The following is a 21,637-nucleotide window of genomic DNA, read 5'->3' as shown; positions in this document are numbered from 1 at the left end:
GTGCAGCAGCAACCACAGCCTCCCAGACACTGTTCAGAGAGGTGTACTGTTTTCCCTCCTTGTAAATCTCACATTTGATGATGGACCACAGGTTCTCAATGGGGTTCAGATCAGGTGAACAAGGAGGCCATGTCATTAGATTTCCTTCTTTTATACCCTTTCTTGCCAGACACGCTGTGGAGTACTTGGACGCGTGTGATGGAGCATTGTCCTGCATGAAAATCATGTTTTTCTTGAAGGATGCAGACTTCTTCCTGTACCACTGCTTGAAGAAGGTGTCTTCCAGGAACTGGCAGTAGGACTGGGAGTTGAGCTTGACTCCATCCTCAACCCGAAAAGGCCCCACAAGCTCATCTTTGATGATACCAGCCCAAACCAGTACTCCACCTCCACCTTGCTGGCGTCTGAGTCGGACTGGAGCTCTCTGCCCTTTACCAATCCAGGCACGGGCCCATCCATCTGGCCCATCAAGACTCACTCTCATTTCATCAGTCCATAAAACCTTAGAAAAATCAGTCTTGAGATATTTCTTGGCCCAGTCTTGACGTTTCAGCTTGTGTGTCTTGTTCAGTGGTGGTCGTCTTTCAGCCTTTCTTACCTTGGCCATGTCTCTGAGTATTGCACACCTTGTGCTTTTGGGCACTCCAGTGATGTTGCAGCTCTGAAATATGGCCAAACTGGTGGCAAGTGGCATCGTGGCAGCTGCACGCTTGACTTTTCTCAGTTCATGGGCAGTTATTTTGCACCTTGGTTTTTCCACACGCTTCTTGCGACCCTGTTGACTATTTTGAATGAAACGCTTGATTGTTCGATGATCACACTTCAGAAGCTTTGCAATTTTAAGAGTGCTGCATCCCTCTGCAAGATATCTCACTATTTTTGACTTTTCTGAGCCTGTCAAGTCCTTCTTTTGACCCATTTTGCCAAAGGAAAGGAAGTTGCCTAATAATTATGCACACCTGATATAGGGTGTTGATGTCATTAGACCACACCCCTTCTCATTACAGAGATGCACATCACCTAATATGCTTAATTGGTAGTAGGCTTTCGAGCCTATACAGCTTGGAGTCAGACAACATGCATAAAGAGGATGATGTGGTCAAAATACTAATTTGCCTAATAATTCTGCACTCCCTGTATAGCAAACCCACAAAGAGGTATTCACTTATAAGATTTGACAGCATCCAATGGCCTTATGTGTTAGAACCTACCATTTGGACAGTGGTTACGCACGGTGCTCTTAAACAGACATAACCAAATTTAGTGAGGAAGCAGAGACTTTGACAAGTAAACTTCGAGAATTATTCTAAACAAATCATTTGAAGAGCTGACGAAAACAACACAAAACAATCACAGGTTATTACGGAGGATACACATCTCGTTATTTGCTGTCTCCCGACCCTTAATGATTATGGCTGATTATTTCTCGACTAAATTTAGATTCCCTTGATTATACCAACCCACTCTCTTTATTCACCACTACAAGCTACCCTTGACAGTAACCCTAAATGTTCTACTAATTTTAAATGACTATCAAGCAATTCAATGTTATTAAAGGGTAAACACTCAGTAATGAATGTTGGGACTGAAGGACTGACTCGTTACCTCCCGTCCCTCCCTCGCCTTCCTTTAAACCAATGAGGCTTCCTGCCTCCCTCTAGACCCTCCCTTCCCCTTTTAAACCCCTCCCCCCCAACCCCCACCCCTACCACCTCCTGTTTTTTTTGTCTAGCCCACGCTAGGCTACCTGTTCTCCTTTCCTCCATGGCGGGGCCTGGGGGACATTGATTTCGGCACTCCTCGGGGCGCGGGCCCCTCGAGGTGTGCTCTGGCCGGTCGCGTCTTCAGCAGGCAGGCGGGGCTGCTTGGAGGACGCGTCCTGGGAGTCGGCTGACGAGGTCAGTCGGCTCTTTGCAGCTGGGGCATCTATTTCCGGCTCCTTAGTCCGCGGGGCCGCGCGGAGGTGCCGGCTGACGTTTTTGACTTCGGGGAACCGGTAGGACGAGCGTTCGGCCCGCATTTTTAACTATTTGGGTTCCTTTTTGATTGGTTACAGGATTTTTTATGGGAAAGTCCTGTATCATATATATTTGGTAGACGGGGTCAGTGTGTTGGTAGTTGTAATTAGGTTTACCATGCCGAAGGTTCAGGCTAAACGTCGCAGGATTGTTTCTTCCTCCTCCTCGGGGGAGGAGGGTGCTGCTCCCATACCGACTCCTGGGGGTCACCAGGTGCTGGGAGGTGCTGCACCACTCATGTCCAGAGAGGAGGTGTAGGACATGATAGAGGTGGCTGTTTCTAGGGCTCTCCAGGCAGGGATGGCCAGACCTTCTAGGTCTAAAGCATCACATCCTTCTGCTGCTGCGGAAAGGTCTTCTTCGGATGATGAGGAAGGGGAGGCTCCATCTACTTCTTCGGGGGGAAAATATGTCTCCAGGGAAGAGATGTGGGAGGTGATGGCACATGTGCGGGACAATTTAGGCTTTCCAGTCTTTCAGCCTACGAGCACTGACTCTCACTTATTCCCACAGTATCAGGCGCCTTCTAAGTTTGCCATGCCTTTTCAGGGTCCTGTGAAGGATATGGTGTTTCGTGAATGGAAGGATGTGGATAAAGCTCAGGTTCCACGTTTCCTTCAGAAACTTCATTTGCTAGAAGGGGAAGATGTTCTGCCTTCCTCTGTTCGCCTGGATTCAATTTTGGCTACCCTGATTGGCAAGACGGCGGTCAATGCGGAGGATTGTGTGCCTACTGATACCACGGACCGTAAGGTGGATTCGGGGCTCAAGAGGGCTTTTGCGGCTGAGAATCTGGCCCTGAGAGCAGGTATATATTCTGCTTATGCAGCCCAGTCATTGGTACAAGACTTTGATAAGCTTGCAGTGGCTGTTCAGGAAGGTGCGGAGTGCTCTGAACTCCTGGCTGGTATGGAGCAGCAGGCCAGGTTGCTGGCGTATGTATCATCAGATGTGGTCCGTACTTCGGCTCTGGCATCTGGGGCTTTGATTGGGGCCCGGAGGTCTCTCTGGTTGCGGTCCTAGAAGGCCGATCCTGGGGAGAAGTCTGCCCTCCTGAGACTGCCCTTTGAAGGTCGTAGCTTGTTTGGAGATCAATTGCCTTCAATGCTGTCCAAGGCGTTTAAGGAAAGGAAGCACGCCTTACCTTATAAAGGGGGATCTGCTTCTGGCAAAGGGTGGAAGAAGCATTCTCGTTCTTCTCCCAAGATGGATGCAAAATCTTTTTCTTTCAGGAAACGTCGTTTTCAGCCACGTTTTTCCCCTAAGAGGGACGCTCCTTCGAACCGGGGGTGGGGTTCAAGAAGGGGTCCTGACAATCACTGTGGGCCTGGCATAGGGCAGGTTGGGGGACGGCTGAAACACTTTCTTTCAGCGTGGCAGGTGAGTGTCAGCGATCATTGGGTGCTGGACATTGTGGCCGATGGTTACGTCATCGATTTCGTTGTGGGGCCTCCAGATTCGGGGGGTGCGTCCCACTCCTTTGCCTGCGGTCAGGGCACGGAGAGAGGCATTATTGGACAGAGTCCGGGACTTGCTTTTAAAAGGGGCCATTTACCACGTTCCTCTAGAAGAAAGGGGTCAGGGCATTTATTCTGTCTTGTTTCTAGTTCAGAAGGTGTCAGGGGGTTTTCGGCCTGTGCTCAATCTAAAAGGGTTGAATGCTTGGATCAGGACGGTGCATTTCCGCATGCTGTCAATTCAGACTATTTTTCCAATGGTCAGTCAGGGGGACTTTCTGGTGTCTCTGGATCTGCAGGATGCATACCTACATGTGCCTGTGGCAAGGACTTCTCAGTGGTTCCTGACGTTTGCTGTGGGTCAGGATCATTATCAGTTTTGTGTGCTGCCTTTCGGCCTCAAGTCTTCTCCCTGGATTTTTACGAAGGTGCTGGCCCCCCTGGTGGCTTTGCTGCATTCAGAGGGGGTGTTTATTCATCCGTATCTAGACGAAATCTTGATACATGCTCCATCGCCGGTCCTGTTACAGAGGCAGGTGGCCCGGGTGCTGGTGGTCCTGCAAAACCACGGGTTTTTGATCAACTGGGAGAAGTCACATTTGGTCCCGTCCCAAGATATGGTTTTTCTAGGGGCTCGGTTTCGGACTCTTCTCGGTTTGGTGACGGTGTCGGAAAAGAGGTTAGGTGCGCTTCAGTCCAGGGTGAGGGAGGTCGTGTTGCAGCCTGCCCCCCTGGCGCTTCTGTGGTTACGTCTGCAAGGTCATTTGGCGTTGGTGATATTTCTGATCCCTTGGGCGCGATTTCATCGTCTTTGCTTGATGAACTGGTTCCTGAAAAGGTGGACACCAGGGTCTGGTTCTCTGAAGACCAGGATTCCAGGGTCAGGATTAATTCGCAGGGAGTTGAGATGGTGGTTGGGGTCCGATCATCTTCGGGTAGGGGTGTCTTTGTCTCCTCAGAGCCCAGTGGTGGTAACAACGGATGCCAGCCTCTCAGGATGGGGTGCTTGGATGGGGTCAGCACAGATTCAGGGATTTTGGTCCCCGCTGGAGGCCAATCAGTCGTTGAATTGGTTAAAAGCAGTGTTGTTGGCTCTGATTCATTTCCAGGTGTCCCTGAAGGGGGTTGCGGTTCTTATTCGGACAGACAACTTAGTAGCCAAGGCTTATGTCAACCGACAGGGGGGGACCAGGTCGAGGGCCTTGTTCAGTCTGGCCAGGGCTCAGGAATGAGTTCCTTCTCTCCGAGCTACGTACATTTGGGGGGTGATCAATGTTCGGGCGGATCTTCCTTCCTCACAGCTTTTCTCCCTCCGGAGGTCGCTGTTTCTTCTTCTTGTTCGTCTCTGGGGTCTTCCGGTGTTGGATGTGTTTGCGTCCCCGGAGAATGTGAAACTCAGTCGCTTCTGCTCCCGGTTTCGGTGTCCTCTGGCTTGGGAGGTGGACGGGATGTCGTGTCCTTGGCCAAGGGGCTTGTTGTACGCCTTCCCGCCGTTTCAGCTGATCCGGTCTTTTCTGTCGAGGGTGAGGCATCTGGGGGCCAGGGTTATCTTGATTGCGCCCCATTGGCCGAGGGCGAATTGGCTTCCGTTGCTGCAGCTGATGGCATCCGGCCAGATGTGGCCTCTTCCTCTTTGTCCGTCTCCGCTGGAGTTTCCTTGCCTCTCGATGGGGTCATTGAGGAGGTTACACTTGACGGCCTGGAAGTTGAACGCCGGGGTTTGACGGGTCTGGGGGTACCAGTGGCTTTGAGTTCTACTTTGCTGGCTTCCAGACGGCGTTCCACTTTACTTTCATATGGTAGGCAGTGGAAGGTGTTTTCTTCTTGGTGCTTCAGGCATAATTTGGATCCTACCTGCTCGTCTATATTTGAGGTGATGCAGTTTTTACAGGATGGTGCACAATTGGGATTGTAGGTGGCTTCTCTGCGGGTGCAGTGGGCGGCTATTCAGGCGTTTAGGGGTCCTTGGCGTAATCTACAAGATGAGGGTCATTTGATGCCTAGATTTTTTCAGGGGCTTCTTAATTTGTTTCCTCGCCCTGTACGTTCTTTTCCTTCCTGGGATCTGTCTTTAGTTTTGGATGCGTTGACTGCTGCCCCTTTTGAACCACTGGGGGACTGTGATTTGTGCCATCTGTCTTTGAAAACGTTCTTTTTGGTGGCCATTAATTCGGCCCGCCGTTTAGGGGAATTGGGGGCCTTGGCCTGTTCTTTTCCTTTTTGTAGAGGTTTTCAGGATCGGGTGGTTCTGGTTCCTTCTTTTGTTCCGAAAGTTAATTCTTCTTTCCATGCTCGTCAGGAGGTCATCCTTCCATCATTTTGTCCAAATCCCTCCTCGGATGAGGAGGTTCGTTTACATTCTTTAGATGTGCGCAGGGCATTGTTGCTGTATCTGAGTGTGGTGGCTCCTTTCCGTAAAGGTGATTCGCTGTTTGTAAATTTCGGTCCGGCCTGTAAGGGGGAAAAGCCTTCCACGGTGTCATTGAATCGGTGGGTGAGGTCTTTGATTCTGTTGGCATATTCCTTGAAAGGGGTGGTTCACCCCCCCCGGGGATTCAGGGCCGTTCTACCAGGGGTATGGCGGCTACGGTGGCGGAGCTTCAGGGGACTTCAGTGGTGGAGATTTGCAGGGCCGCCACACTTGGGCCTCTCCCTCAACCTTTGTTCGGCATTATAGGCTGGCGGACTTGGGTGGTTTGGAGTCGGTGTTAGGTCACCGGGTCTTATCCTCTATGAGGTAATGGGGTGGGATCTTGGTGGTCTGTGTGCTTCTAATAAATTGTGTGCAACTCAATGTCCTTCTCCTGTGTGTTTCTTGCTATGTCTCATTGGTTTAAAGGAAGGCGAGGGAGGGATGGGAGGTAATGCGTCCATTTTCTTACGATAATGGCATTACTCCTAGTCCTACTCCCTCGCCTTCCTTTCCGTTCCGTCCCGCCCCCCCTGTACGGACAGTCTGAGTTGCTCCTTGGACTTGGTTTTTGTACAGGAGGTTGTAGGGGGGGGGGGTTAAAAGGAGAAGGGAGGGTCTAGAGGGAGGCAGGAAGCCTCATTGGTTTAAAGGAAGGCGAGGGAGTAGGACTAGGAGTAATGCCATTATCGTAAGAAAACGGACGCATTCACAAAGCTTTTCATATGGATGAGTCAAATATACATACGTACTTACTGGAATCGCTGCTTGTATATTCGTAATTATGAATCACAAAATCGCATCTATGGGATTTCACCAATAGCGCGATTTGTTACAATTGCATATTTTCTACCACATACTCTTAAAACACCTCTTTAGTCAAGTAACACCTACATGTGTGTTTCGTGGGGACTACTGCTTCACAATGTAGCAAAAAACAGAGTTTTAACTTTGTGGGGTTTTGCTAATTTTTGCTATATCTGTCCCTATTTTTCTGCAGTTCTGAAGTGACTCTCAACGGTAACCTGTCAGAACACCGCCGAAAAGACACCCAGATAACGGTCATCATGAGAAATAAAAACATGCGTAATACAATCTTTGCACTTAACACCGAGGCACACTTTCAACGTCAAAAACGTGCTTTTAATGTGGGAGTATTAAGACTGCTAAGTGCCTCAATGATCCGTGCGAGGTGATGAAACCAATACATGGTTTTATAGTTTTAAAAGGAAAATTTTTATGGTGCTACTTCAGTAAAGTTGGTATTAATTTACAAAGCAGGAGGACGATAGGAATGGGAGACGTGGTCTGTGTTTTTTTCTGGCAAGAGTTTGGGGGAGGGTTGCCCCCTTCTCCAGTAGTGCAGAAGTGGGTTGCCACTATGTTCATTTTGTTGCACTTAATATTTCTTAACTTGTTTTTATAATGTTTTCCCCATCCCCCATAACTTTGATATTACATGACTCCTCTTTCTACTGATAGTTTTTAACTTTCTCAAATGTAGTTTTGCTAACCTATTAACAATGGTTATTGGGGTTTTTGTTGATTAAAGATTTCCGGAAAATGTTTTTCTCTTAACACAAATAGCTTTCATTTAGCTTTCTAGGTAGCTATTTTCCACCCTGTCGTATATTGTTCTTTCAAAGGTGCTTTTCACTATCCTATTCAGGATAACGTATTATTATATACTTTGGAGAACATTTGCCCTTGAATGAGGGCGTCACAAAAAAAAACTATAAGAAAGAATAACGTTACCGTAAGTTCAGACGTTTATTCCAACGCAGGTAAATATGTTTAAAAGTAATCAGCCGCGATTTAGCTCATAACAGCGTTATTCAATCACTATTTGTTGCACTTTTGTTTCCCATACGTTGATAAGACACTGATTCCACTTAAATAAATAAGGTGTGGGTGTTGTAAATGTCTTGAATGGTGCATCAATGTTTTCCACAGAGGGGAAAGCATTTTCATGCAAAACCATTTTCCATGAAAATGAACTCAGATTTGGAAAAGATGGCGGCATGGTGGTAGACAGATGCAGTGAGGCTGAGGGCCTACTCGCACTCCCCTCGCCCTGTGAAGAAGCTAAACGACCAAGACTGCAAATATTAAAATCAGGGACGATTCGGGACGCTTTTGAAATGCTCTTAATCAGTTTAAATGTTGAATACATTCGATGTGATTTACCTGCTCTTTTTTTCGGTAGTCTGTTGGCTGGAAGAACACCGATATGTGCGGCTTTCGCCGTGCTCAGCTCAGATCCATATCAGGTTGATGCTCTGCATTTTAAAAGTGACTACACAAATTGAACCTTAGAAAAGGTCCTGCCTGTTCCAATAACAATGGCGATCTACTGCATTTGCTATGTTACTGCTCCACTCTAAAATATTCTAGAGAGAAATCTGACTTAATTAAATCACTATTCCAAAATCACCCAATAAACGAATTTACATTATTACTAACAGTTCCCTTTGACACCTGAATTATTCATGAAGTGGACAGACATCTTTTACACATACTACTCACTAAAGCATGTAAATTAGACCTTATAAACTGGAAAATGCCACCAATGTTAGGTTCGCTACCTGGATAGAACGCATTTCATTTATTAGAGGTCCAGATAATATTTTCTTTGCCATTTTCTCCTTGAAAAGCTTGGAGAAAATCAATCTGGAATATTCTAGACAACTTTATGGCTAGTGAAAAACCAACTTGAAGATCAATCAATCAATCAATCAACCATTTTTTAAGAGCTACTCACCAGATAGGTTCTCAAGGCGCTGGGGGGGGGGGTGCTACTGCTCGAATAGCAAGGTCTTGAGACGCTTCCTGAAGGTCAGGAGACGTAGGTTGACGGGGAGGGAGTTCCAGGTCTTGGAGGTGAGGTGGGAGAAGGATCTGCCGCCGGTTGTGGTATGGTGGATGCAGGGGACGGTGGCGAGGGCGAGGTTGGCAGAGCAGAGCTGGCGTGTCGGGATGTGGAAGTTGAGACGGTCGTTGAGGTAGGCAGGGCCGGCGTCGTAGAGAGCCTTGTGAGCGTGGATCAAGAGTTTGAAGATGATCCTTTTGTTGACCGGGAGCCAGTGGAGGTCCCTGAGGTGGGCTGAGATGTGTTTGTGGCAAGGGAGGTTAAGGATGAGTCGTGAATGCGCTGAAGTTTTCTCTGAAGTTTGGCCGTTGTTCCCGCGTAGAGTGCGTTGCCGTAGTCCAGTCTGCTGCTGACGAGGGCATGGGTGATCGTCCTTCTGGTTTCAATGGGGATCCATCTGAAGGTCTTGCGAAGTATGCAGAAGGTGTTGAAACATGAGGATGAGATGGCGTTGACTTGCTGGGTCATAGTGAGCGATGAGTCCAGTATGAAGCCGAGGATGCGTGCGTGGGTGGTGGGAGTTAGAGCGGCTCCTAGAGTGGCAGGCCACCAGGAGTCGTCCCATGCTGATTTGTTGGAGCAGAGGATGACGATCTAGGTCTTATCCGAGTTCAGTTTGAGGCAGCTTACCTCCATCCAGTTGGCGATGGCGTGAAGTCCACTGTGGAGGTTGGTCTTGGCGGTAGCGGGGTCCTTCATGAGTGAGAGGATCAGTTGTGTGTCGTCCGCGTAGGCGACGATCTTAAGACCGTGGGATCGGATGATGTTGGCGAGCGGCGCCATGTAGACGTTGAAAAGGGTAGGGCTGAGAGAGGATCCTCGTGGTACTCCGCAGATGGTCTTTGTGGCTTTTGACAGGGACAGAGGGAGGCGGACTCTCTGAGTTCTGCCGGAGAGGAAGGATGTGATCCAGTCCAGTTGTGGTGGATTCCAGCGTCGTGGAGGCATGTGCGAAGTGTGTGGTGACAGACGGTGTCGAAGGCTGCCGAGAGGTCAAGGAGGATGACAGCCACGGTTTTACCTTTGTTGAGCATGATTCTGATGTCATCAGTAGCAGCAATGAGAGCGGTCTCGGTGCTGTGGTTCTCGCTGAAGCCGGATTGGGAGATGTTGAGCAGGATGCTGTCCTCCAGGAAGCGTGATAGTTGGCTGTTGACTATCTTCTCGATGACCTTCGCTGGGAAGGGGAGTAGGGAGGTGGGTCGGTAATTCTTGAGGTCTTCGGGGTCTGCCTTGGGTTTTTTGAGCAGGGCGTTGACTTTGCCGTGTTTCCAGCTCTCCAGGAAAGGTGGCGGTCTCGAAGGAGCTGTTGATGATGGTACGAAGCTGGGGGGGTGATGATTTGGCTGGCTTTATTGAAGACATGGTGAGGGCTGGGGTCGGCAGGTGATCCGGAGTGGATGGTGCTCATGGTCGTGTCCTCGTCGTTGGTGTGGGTCCAGGCACTCAGGAGGTTGGTGTGGTTGGGTGCGTTGGCAGCGGTGGTCGTGTGGATCGGGGAGGCGACTCTGCAGTGGATGTCCGTGATCTTGCAGTGAAAAAAGGTGGCAAGGGAGTCACGGAGGTCTTGCGAGCGCGGGGGAGCGGCGGTGCAGGACTTGGGGTTGGTGAGTTCTTTGATGATGCTGAAGAGGTCCTTGCTGTTTTGTGTGTTGATGTCGATTCGTTCTTTGTAGAATGATCTTTTGGTGGTCCGGATGAGCTGGTGATGCTTGCCGATGGCAGTCTTGAGGACGGCGTGGTTGCTCTCTGTTTGTTCTTGGCGCCAGATCTTCCCGGTTTTCCGGCACTCCCGCTTGGAGGCCTGAAGGTCTGCGGTGAACCAGGGTGCTTTTTTGCTGGTGCGGGTGTTGGTTAATTTCCTAAGTGGAGCGAGGGTGTTGGCGCAGTCGTCTAGCCATTGTTTGAGGTTGAGGGCGGTGGTGTTGGGGTTGCTGGTGTTGGGGGGCGAGGGCGGAGATCAGTTGGTCCTTTGAGATCTTGTTCCAGCTGCGGTGAGGGGTCAGTTGTTGGTGGTGGTGAGCGGTGGGTTTCTGGAAGGAGAAGTGGACACAGCGGTGGTCGGTCCAGTGGAGTTCGGTAGTATGGGTGAAGGTGATGTGGCTGCTGGTGGCGAAGATGGGGTCGAGTGTGTGGCTGGCTGAGTGGGTGGGCGTTGAGATGAGTTGTTTGAGACCAAGGCTGTCGAGCAGGGCTGAGGAGTTGCTGTCGTCGGTGTTCTCCAGGTGAAAATTCAGGTCGCCTAGATGCATGTAGTCCGTGGAGGCGAGGGCGTGGGCCCTGATTGTGTCGGCGATGGCATTGCATAACTGTGGACGGGGGCCGGGGGGTCTGTAGACAAGGGTTCCCGTCAGGGTGGTGTTGACGTTGACGTAAATCTGGAAGTGCAAGTGTTCGGCGGCATCGAGGGTGTCATGGGTGTTCGTTGAGATCCTGATGGTGCTCCTGTGGACTATGGCGATTCCTCCTTCTGGTTTGTTGGTGCGGTCTCTTCGGGTGATTTTGTAGCCTTCATGGATGGCTATGGCGATATCGGGTTCCGAGGAGGGGTTCATCCAGGTTTCGGTGAGGAAGGTGATGTCTGGGGAGGTTGAGGTGAGCAGGTCCCAGAGTTCTACGGTGTGCTTGTGGACAGAGCGGGTGTTGAGGAGGATGCAGCTGCGGTGGTTGTTATGGGTGCAGTTGTTGTGGTGCTTGGTGGCTTGGGCGCAGGTGAAGTTGCACATCCAGCAGGAGAAGGGTCCTTGGGTGTACCTTGGGGAGGTCTGGGCACAGACGGTGGGGCGGCCAGGGTTGAGCACGTGGAGTTCTTTGGCAGTGTAATTGCATCTGGCGGCATGGGGGGCGCGTGGGACAGGGGGACTGGCGCTAGACGAGGTCCAGGCGTGGACGGACGCAGATGGGCATGCCTCTCGGAGGAGCAGCTGGGAGGTGGGAGGCAGGGAGCGGTGAGCAAATGGCGGCGCAAGGGGGGCGGGCCGCAGGCGACGCAGCAGCAGGAACGGGAAGAGCAAGAAAAAAAATGGCGAAATGGGCATAAGACGAGGAAAGGCTCAAAACAGAGTCCGAGAACAGAAAAAGGCACAAAAACAGGAAAAATGGCACAAATAACACAAAGACAAATTACAGGACAGGCACACAATACTTACGGCAACCACAAGACACCAGGGATGAGGCGCAGGCGGGTGCCTGTGAGTGGTGGAGGGCCTCGAACTCATAGCAGCAGCGAGGGCAGGGCACGGAGGCAGACAGGAGGAGCTGCGCAGCGTGTAGAGTGAAACATGGCCTTAAATCAGGTCAGGGGTCATCCAGTATACCAGTCCATGACTTACTGTGCTGTGACTTCTGATAAATATTCCTCCATGCCCTTAATCTTCGTTTTTCTTTCCAGATCATACCTGATTTTTGGCTACATTTCTGAGTGTTTTGTGAATTCCATAGGGCCAAGTCAATGGGCCAGATTCAGAAAGGGCCTCTGCACTTGTGGCGGGATCTCAACTATGAATTAACTACAGTGTGGAGATCCCAGCACGACTGTGGAGCCTCTGTCACAAGTGCGGAGGCTCTTTATGAATCGGGCTCAATTTCTGTAACACTCACTGTACTGTGTTTATATTGTATCCTACTGCCACGTCATTCAGTGACATTATACAATTCAATAAAATAGTTTTGAATAAGAAAGTGACTTTTTTGTACAATGTTAGGCGATGGGACTCAAAAGTCCAAACCTCAATGATCAAACTGAGCATGGGACTTTGATCCCAGACAACTAACTTCCTAAGGCAAATGTGGTAGAGCGAGGACAACACCAAAATCCTCTGCCCACTAAAGGGGGGTCTGTGGTGTAAAAACTGCACTCACAGAGACTTGGAAAAGAGCAACATAAGGATCATGGCTTTTTTCGAGAAGAAATGCAGGAAGCCCAAGGCTTGAAGCATGAACCTCTCATACTCCCTGCGCTACTCAAGAAGCAGCCACTCTCACCTCCACAGACTACAGAGCCAGGGGCAGGGAATGGACTCTGTATATAGCTTGGGCACTCTGTCCTGAGGACTGTTTTACTAAGGAGCCTGGTAGGCAGATTCCACCAGAGTAGGTAACTGCGCAACCAGAGTGGGTAGGTAGCGGGCGCTCAGTTTAGAAGCCTGTAGATGAATCATCTGCCATCTTGCCTACAGGAGATAGAACTACTGGTACACATACGTATCCAGCCGTCGTGGCTAGTGCAACAAATTTGCCTAACACAGACATCTTGGCTTTCAGCGGAAGGAACTCAACTGAACAAAGCAGAGTATTGCTCTCAGCTCCCAAGACAATCTGTTGTTTACCCACTTCAAAACTAACTGTTCATTGCTGTTGGAAAGCAAACAAAGGCAAGAGCACTCAGCCTCATACACTGACTAGTGAACAGTCCTGGTCACAAAAAGCCATGTCACAAGAAGCCTTTTTTGCCCTGTCAGATGTGTTGGAGCTCAGAAGCTGATTCAGAGTCTGAAACTGACATAATCAGCCCAGATGATGTAATGAATCATGCTAACAGTGCATTCTCCTGGGGAGAACTCATGGATAAACATAGGGCATTTAGCCAGACATGTTCAAGCTTCAGCCTCATTAGGAAGCGAAAATGTGAGGGACAGCGATGAAAATAAGAAAGAAAAAGCGGCTCTACAATGGGATCACGCTGATCACTGTTTTACCCTCACAGCAAAGACCATTTGGTTTGGGTCAAAAAAAGAATGGGAGCTACTCTCTAAAGCTGGCCCATCATCTCTGGTCAGCATCAAATGGAGTCATCACTGACTTCTATACAAAACATGATATGCACTAATCGAGAAGAGCACAAAAAAGATACTGCTTCTTCATCTATGGCTAATATTAAAATGTAAGCTGTGGTACGCAAGCTATTTAAACAACGGTACTCATTGGCTCACAAATAGCAGAGATTGCAGACTCCACAACACAGTTTCAAACAGCATCAACAAGCACAGCAGAACATCTCAGGAAGTTCTGGATATGCTGGAAGACATGGAAAATCACATATGCCACAATAATTTACAGGTACTGGGAATTAAAGAAGGAGCTGAAGGTGATGATACTCGAGGATTTATTGTCTGACTTTTCCAGAATGCCTTTCAAGACCTAGAATGGGACTTAGGTTGCCAAGTTTAACAAGCTTAGCACTTTCCCTTTCAGAAACAAAAGGGCAACCAAGACCTATTAATACACAGGCCATCCTCCAATACATTGGTAACTTGAGCTTCCAACAATTAGTATATCAGGGAGAACATCATATAACCCAGTGAAAGACAGCACATATACTTCTTCATTCATTCTGATTTGCGCCATTATACTTTTCAGCTTCACTGGGAACCCTACCAGTTGACTCCAAGCTTTCAATCCTTTAGGACATGTCTTTTTTTTTTAAGAACTAGCTTAATTTAAAATTATACAGCGAACACAGTCTTGTGTTCATCAGAGGAACATGCAAAGTCTCTGCTCAAGTCTTGGACTAAAAGAAGCCTCTCTGATAATGACCGATCCAAGAAAACTTTGCACCTAAATTATTTTCCAATTTTTTGTACCTGTCTTGATCTCTCTTCTTATCTTTGTTTTTTCCTTTATCTTTCCTAATTGGGAGGAGGAGGTCTTTATTCATATTCTCTCATTGAGGCCCCAGCCTCACTGCTGTTTCAGGCCATATTTCTCCATAATAGGGTAAGAGATGGTGGATCACACTGTTTTTTCAAAGACCTTTGATCTGCTGGGCACAAGAGCAGTCTTTTTTCCTTTTGAAATGGTGAGGGGAGAGGATGAAGGGGGAGAGTGAGAAGGTGTTAAGGGTACAAACAGGATGCATTTAAAAAAATGCAAAGATGTATAAATTACAAAATGTTTTTTTCAGAGTTTTGTACATGAAATCTATGGCTCAGCATAGATCTTTGACTTCAAAAGGCATGATAATACTCATGCGGAATATGAATGGTCTTCGTCCAAACATATAATGAACCCTGTTAGGGAGGACATCACAGATTTAGCACCCAGGCACATCTGCCTCCAGGAGACACACACTAGGTATGAAGCAGGGAAACTGGGACAAATAGGCTATATACATCACATCACAACATCATAAGAGACACTCCACGCTAAGTGGTAGCCCTACTTTTTATTCCAGAGAATGAATAGAGATCCCAAATGTCTGTTGGATACTTTTCAGGATCTCCAGCGATTCTACCCATCTTAAGATCTGTAGCATACATGCAGCAAACATTGAAGATCCAGGGATGTATGAGAATCTGCTGCTGGAATTAATTACCTGGGAAAGCTATTAATTTTCTGTGGTGATATTAATTGTACTATCCTACCCAGCTAGGATTTTACAGGCCACTATTCAGACATGCAGATACAGACCTCTGTGCCTGTCCTACTACATGTTATGTCAGCTGTAGGCATATCTGATGTTGGGTACTATTTCAACTCAAATGGGTTTTACATTCTCATCAGCCCTACATAAACCTTGTTCTAGAATATATGTATTTCTGCATCACAGAGTGTCACTCAAGCTGTGTTATAGATTCATCGTCTAGCGGTCTCTGACCATAATTCATTGACCTTACTCATAAAATAGGGGCAACTTTGAAGGATCACCGTGAAAGATCGCCAGTCTGTCAGCTATTAACTTTTAATAGAAATCGTCTTGATGAATCAACATATCATGCAAAGATGACAAATGTAACTGCACTGTATTGTGCAAATAAAAAGGACTCGGCCTCTTAACATTGTGTGGTGTTGTTTAAAAGCGGTAATAAGAGGTACGGCCCTAACACCTACAATCTTGAAGGTCAGACACGATGGAGCATAAACCAAGAAATTGAGAAAGTCTGAAAAAATGGAAATGACTTCCATTGATGATCCAGAGTAGATCCTATATTATTAAAATGGTTATACTTCCATGCTGTTACCCTTCTTGTTCCCAATTATTTCTATTAAAAGTCTGAATAATCAATGTCACTATTTATTTGGCAGTACCCGAAGGCACGTACAGTATTGGCAGCTTCCACTATAATGTGGCGGGCTTCCACTTTATAGGGGTGGGGTTGGCCATTGAGTTGGTTCAGTTATATCTTGCTTTTCACACGAGCTCTCCCAAAAAAATAAGACTTTCTAGCACACAACGGCCACTAAGTGATTTATAACACAATCTCACAAATTCACAAGGATTTTTTGATCCCTCATATTTCAAATGAACTTGATTTAAGACACTAGTAGTCTGCTCGCAGGTCCTACCCTACAAAAATACTACAGATTCCCACTATTTGTAAATACACTTTAAGAGAGGGCATGGCCAAGGCGGAGACTCAGCAAGATGGGTTTCCACTGAGCTCCCGCTTGGCACACCCTTTCCCCTCTGTAATCGTTGGCCCGTAGTGAGAGCCCGTTCCTTCTGACATCCTCACAATGAAGCCTGAAGTTGACTCCTGAAGCTCCTGAAGTTGCCTCCTGAAGTTCTCCTTCTCTCGGTACTCCTCAGCGGGCCCCATGAGGAGGAGAGAGGGGGTTGCGGCACGAGGCACAGCAGCCATCTTGTGGGCTGCTAGCAGGCCTCACGGGGCAGACCGCTTGTGCTCGCTGATCAGGGATGGAATAAAAAAAAATTCTAGCATTCGCGCTAAGAATTTTTCAATTCTATTAAGGACACGGAGGCGAGGATTATGCTTCTCTTTCCATGCTTTATTTTCAACAGCAGCCAATGAACATCATGGAAAGTAAAAAAACTACATCACCCAATATTAGTTATAACACGTGATCAACCATAGAGGAGGAAGCCTATAAAGTGTTGAATCACACCAAGTCACTCCTCTTTCTTTGTCCAAAATTCAAAATTCAATATCAACAACAAAATCCAAATCGTAAAAGAAAATCCAAAGTCTTAATCAACTTGAAAACGAAATCTTGAAAGAGACGAACAGCAGCCCACTTGACTGGAAGAAGAACGAAATCGTGGTAGATCGCATTACTTCTCATCATTTCCTAGAAAAAATGAAAAACTCCAGGCCATAAAAACTGAATAGCATAAGAAATACTTATATAATTAAACAATAGGGTGGGATAGCACTGACGTACAGTAATTTTTTGCACATGAAATCAACAAATTTACCATGACATTCTGACATCATATATATACAGTGCGGTGGGATAATCCTTGCCTCCGTGTCCTTAATAGAATTGAAACATTCTTAGTGCGAATGCTAGAATTTTTTTTATTCTATGTCAGGACCGGCGGCTCAGATTATGCTTGTTCAAAGCTGATTCACCACAACAGATGCTATATCCACAATAGGTTTATAATAAAAAGTTTTAAACGTAGAAGGCGAAGACCAATCTGCTGCCTTTAAAATGTCCTCTAAACGAGAACCTAAAATCAAAGACTTTGATGCCATAGCTCCTCTGGCAGAATGTGCCCCAAATTTAGAAACATCAACACCTGCTTCACTCAGCAACCAACGCATCCATCTAGTGAGAGTGGCTGAGGAAACAGGGTGATATAGTTTAACTAATGAAATGAGTAATTGACCCCCCATATCAGAACGAAATTCTTCTGTACTTACCTCGTAAGCTTTAAGACACTGAACCACACAAAGCTTGGGATTGTCCACAAAACAAGGGTAAGTCACTGACTTCAAATTGCATTTGGTCCTACGCGAAATAGCGAAGGAAACTCCTTCAGGAGGAAAAACTCTCCCCACTAGATCTAGAGCTCTAACATCTGACACCCTCTTACATGATATCAAACACAATAACATGGTGAGTTTAGCCGATAACTGTTTCCTAGATAAATATCTATTAGCCGGCCAGGATTCTAAAAATCTAAGAACAACATTAACATCCCAAAGGGACGAATAGCGAGGACGAGTAGGATTAGCTAACCTGATACCCCTCATTAATTTACACACAATAGGGGACTCACCGATGGGTTTACCCTCTACTGGCAAATGCCCTGCTGAAATTCCGGACCTGTAATTATTGATAGAACGGTAAGCCAAACCTGAAGCCGCTAAGGAGGAAAGGAAATTCAGGACCAAACAGACACCTGCCGAAGAAGGAGCTGCACTCCTAGAACTACACCAAGTACTCCATCGCTTCCATGCCGAAGCGTATCTCTTGTGAGTACTAAGGACCAAGAACCTGCGATGAAGTCGGAAGACTCCTGCGAAAGTCCTGGGATGACCCATCTTTGCCTGAAAGACGCCACGCCATCAGGGATAGCTTGCCTGACAGGATCAATGGATGTAGCAGACCCTGAGGGTCCTGGAGGAGATTCTCTCGAAATGGGAGAAGGATCGGATGGTCGCAACTCAGTTCCACTGCTATCCGAAACCAAGCTTGCGATCTCCAAAGAGGCGTCACCAGAACTAACTCTGCTTGTTGACGCCTGATCTGGGTCAAAACCCTGGGGATCATCAAGAAAGGAGGAAATGCATAACTCCGCTCCTGCGACCAGTCCTGAAGGAACGCATCCGTCTTTGATGCCTCTGGATCTGGCCTCCAACTGAAGAAACGCTTCATCTGCTGATTGAGGCGAGATGCGAACAGATCTATCGAAAAAGGACCCCACTTCGCAGACAGAGTCCGGAAAACTCTGGGGTGTAACCTCCAATCGCTGAAGTCTCTCAGGTGACGAGAGTTCCAATCGGCCACTAAGTTGCTGGATCCCGGAAGGTACTCCGCCACCACAGATATCCTGTGCTGAAGGCAAAAGTGCCAGAATTCCTTGGCTATTTCTGCCAGAATGCGTGAACGAGTTCCCCCCAACTTGTTGACATATCTCACTGCCGAGATATTGTCCATGCGAAGAAGAATACAACAATTCGCCCTGATGGGGGAAAGACTCCTGATTGCAAAAGCGCCTGCTAGGAGTTCCAAGCAATTTATGTGGAGATTCAACTACGAATTGGACCATCTGCCCCCCGTGGATACTGAACCGCACCGGGCTCCCCAGCCCCAGCGGCTGGCGTCGGACTCTATCACTACATCCGGGAGAGAGCTGAATATGGCTCTGCCGTTCCAGGCCTCCATATGATCGAGCCACCAATGCATCTCCGCACGGGACTCCTCCGACAAGGGAACCTGATCTGCATAACTGAGACCCTTCTGAAGATGAGAAATATTCAGACGTTGAAGGGCCCGGTAATGCAAAGGACCCGGGAAGATTGCCTGAATCGAAGAAGATAGCAGGCCCACCATGCTAGCAATCGCTCTCAAGGAAACAGTCTGTCTGGATAATAGAGACTTCAATTCTCTCTTGATTGACCGGATCTTCCCCGAAGGAAGAATCAGAAGCGACCGTAATGAGTCTATCTGGAACCCCAGAAAGTCTATCTGATGTGAGGGGACCAGGACAGATTTCTGAGCATTGATTATGAAACCCAGATTCTGGAGGAGAGACACTGACCAATTGAGGTGGTCTAACAAGAGATCCCGATCTTGGGCCATGATTAAGATGTCGTCTAGATACACAATAAGTCTGACCCTTTGGGAGCGAAGGAATTCTACTACTGGACGCATGACCTTCGTGAAACACCAAGGGGCCGAGGACAGGCCAAAGGGGAGGACCTTGTACTCGTAATAATCGGTCTCCCAATAGAACTGAAGGAACCTCTGATGTGGAGGAAAAATAGGAATGGTCAAGTAAGCATCCTTTAGATCTAATCGAACTAACCAGTCCCCCTCTTGGAGAACATCTCTTAGTAAATGGATACCTTCCATTTTGAAATGACGATAAAGCAAAAAACCGTTGAAGTCCTTTAAATTTAGAACTAGGCGGGAGCCGCCCCCTTTTTTGTCTACTAGAAAGACTGGACTGACAAACCCTGAAGGGTGAAGGGGAGCCTTGATAACTGCACCCTTCTTGAGCAGAGCCGCAATTTCTGCGGAAATAAGACTGTGTTCTTGATGGGAAAAATATCCCTGCTTGGGAAGGCATGTTTGATAAGGAGTCTCATAAAATTCCATTTTGAACCCCTGTACGGTCTCTAAGACCCAAGCATCTGCTGAGATTAGATGCCAATTCTCCAAAAACCTCTGAGTTCTGCCCCCCAACATTACTTCTGAACTCAAGATAAAGCTCACCTGTGGCTCCCGAGTCCTGGGAGAAAGATTGTTGTCCCCTGGCTTTTCCTCTGCGGAATCTGCCTCGACCATACCTCGGCCTTGATGGGTAGAAGGTAGACGAGGAGGGGTCGTAACTCTAGTAGCCCCCTCTTCCTTGATGGAAGGATCCACGATAGGGGCTTTGCTGATTAAAACGGCCGAAGGCACGCCCTCTGTAGCGTCCGGCCCCTCGAAAAAGTGGACGCAGCACTCTCCGAATGGATCCTTGTGCCTTGTCCAGACTGGCGTAGGTGGATACGAATTTCGCCAGTTCCTTCATGAATGGAGAACCAAAGAGTAGACCCTGAGCCACGGGGCCCGATTCTGAGGCAGCGAGGTCTGCCAGTTTGGGGTCTAGTTTCATCAAGACCGATCTGCGTCGTTCAGATGAGATAGCGCAATTAGCATTGCCCAAGAAACATAGAGCTCTCTGAGCCCAACCCACAAGAATATCCGGGTTAATGGGATCGCCCGACTCTTTGGCTTGAAAGGCCAATTCCAGAATCTTGGTTAGAGGTCCGGAGACGTCTAAAAGTTTGTCTTGACATCCACGCCAGGCGCGATCAATACCCTTCTTAGGATCCTTGGCTGATTTTTTAAGGAACGTAACAAGGGTAGGATCTAACTCTGGTGTCTCTGTAACCTTAGAGGGAAAATCTGGTCTGGGGCACTCACACCTTAATCTAGATCGAATATCTTTATCAAACCCGTGTCTGATATGGGCTTCGACATAATCTGCCACCTCAGGGGGTTGTAACCACAAAGAAGATCTGGGGTGCACGATGTCCTCTGGTTCGAAAGTCAACACCTTAGGGGTAGGGGCCTCCTGGTGGTGTGCTTTCTTCTTGCGTTTACGTGGAGGAGCGTCCTCCCGCTCGGAAGAGTGATCAGATGAAGCGGAGGAAGAAGCTGGGGCATCCACAGCTTTCTTTAGCGATCCCGCATTGTAATCATGCTCTTTCGCCATGTTCCTTAACAGGGATTGGAAATCCGCAGCATGCGGGTTAGATGTTTGTTTTGCAGATTGCGAATCTGCTGAAAAGGAAGGGTCTCCCAATGTGGGGGCGCCTACGGGCGCTGTCCAAGTTTGTTGATCGACCAGACCCAAGAGATGATGCTTAATAGGCTGAATGGCCTGAACCAAGGCCTGACTGACTGAATGACGCATCCCCGCATCAAGAGCATACACCAAATCCTGGTCAAAAGAGCCAGAAGTATCATCAAAATAGTACAAGTCCTCTGCTTGGTCATCATAACCAGCCATAATGAAAAACAGCAAAAAGGTAGCTCTCGAGGAACAGTAATACCAATAATAAGTAAATCAGGGCAGAAACAAATTACAACAAATTCAGATGTGGAGGGAGCTGCCCTGAAGGGTTAATGTCCTTTAAACCAGGCCCAGCCTGAATAAGAATTGTTACAACCCCAGTGTTCAAGCACCGGGGCGTAGTGGGAGCTGAGCCTGTGGAGATGTAGGGGATAAAAGTGCTGTAGCACTTAGAAAATACAAGGCAGAGCCTCAGAAAAAAATATCCTCTTAACGAGGGGTCAAATGGCGCAGATGCGTTGAAAGTCTTGGAGGCAGTGCCTCTGAAATACCCCCAAACGATAATCAAACAATTAAAGATTATTGGATTGACTCCAAAATGCGCTCCGCGAAGAGCGCTGAGGGACCGGGAAGAGGAATTTAATCAACGCTCCGATGAGCGTCAAAGATAGCCTCCTAGCGCTCCGA

General features: G+C 47.8%; 2 protein-coding genes across 4 annotated transcripts in view; one reads left to right on the top strand and one right to left on the bottom strand.

Moving 5' to 3' along the window:
• Positions 1-21,637, top strand: part of USP30 (ubiquitin specific peptidase 30) — a 461,500-nt gene that overhangs the window by 332,032 nt on the left and 107,831 nt on the right. The window contains exon 13 of one of the 2 annotated variants that reach the window (XM_069214766.1): positions 6,886-8,347. The exons of the other annotated variant lie outside the window; for it this stretch is intronic. Coding sequence (XP_069070867.1) covers positions 6,886-7,081 — 196 coding nt within the window. The 3' untranslated portion in view covers positions 7,082-8,347. Of the gene's footprint in view, positions 1-6,885; positions 8,348-21,637 lie in introns of those variants that run through there. 2 annotated transcript variants of the gene reach the window in all.
• Positions 1-21,637, bottom strand: part of ALKBH2 (alkB homolog 2, alpha-ketoglutarate dependent dioxygenase) — a 108,141-nt gene that overhangs the window by 2,173 nt on the left and 84,331 nt on the right. Inside the window, exon 4 of one of the 2 annotated variants that reach the window (XM_069214771.1) lies at positions 16,499-16,782. The exons of the other annotated variant lie outside the window; for it this stretch is intronic. Within the exon in view, the coding sequence (XP_069070872.1) occupies positions 16,776-16,782 (7 nt within the window). The 3' untranslated portion in view covers positions 16,499-16,775. Of the gene's footprint in view, positions 1-16,498; positions 16,783-21,637 lie in introns of those variants that run through there. 2 annotated transcript variants of the gene reach the window in all.

This window comes from Pleurodeles waltl, chromosome 11 (assembly GCF_031143425.1).
Source record: "Pleurodeles waltl isolate 20211129_DDA chromosome 11, aPleWal1.hap1.20221129, whole genome shotgun sequence".
Classification (NCBI taxonomy): domain Eukaryota; kingdom Metazoa; phylum Chordata; class Amphibia; order Caudata; family Salamandridae; genus Pleurodeles; species Pleurodeles waltl.
The sequence above is the reverse complement of the archived record's forward strand: the minus strand, read 5'-3'. Positions and strand labels throughout refer to the sequence as shown.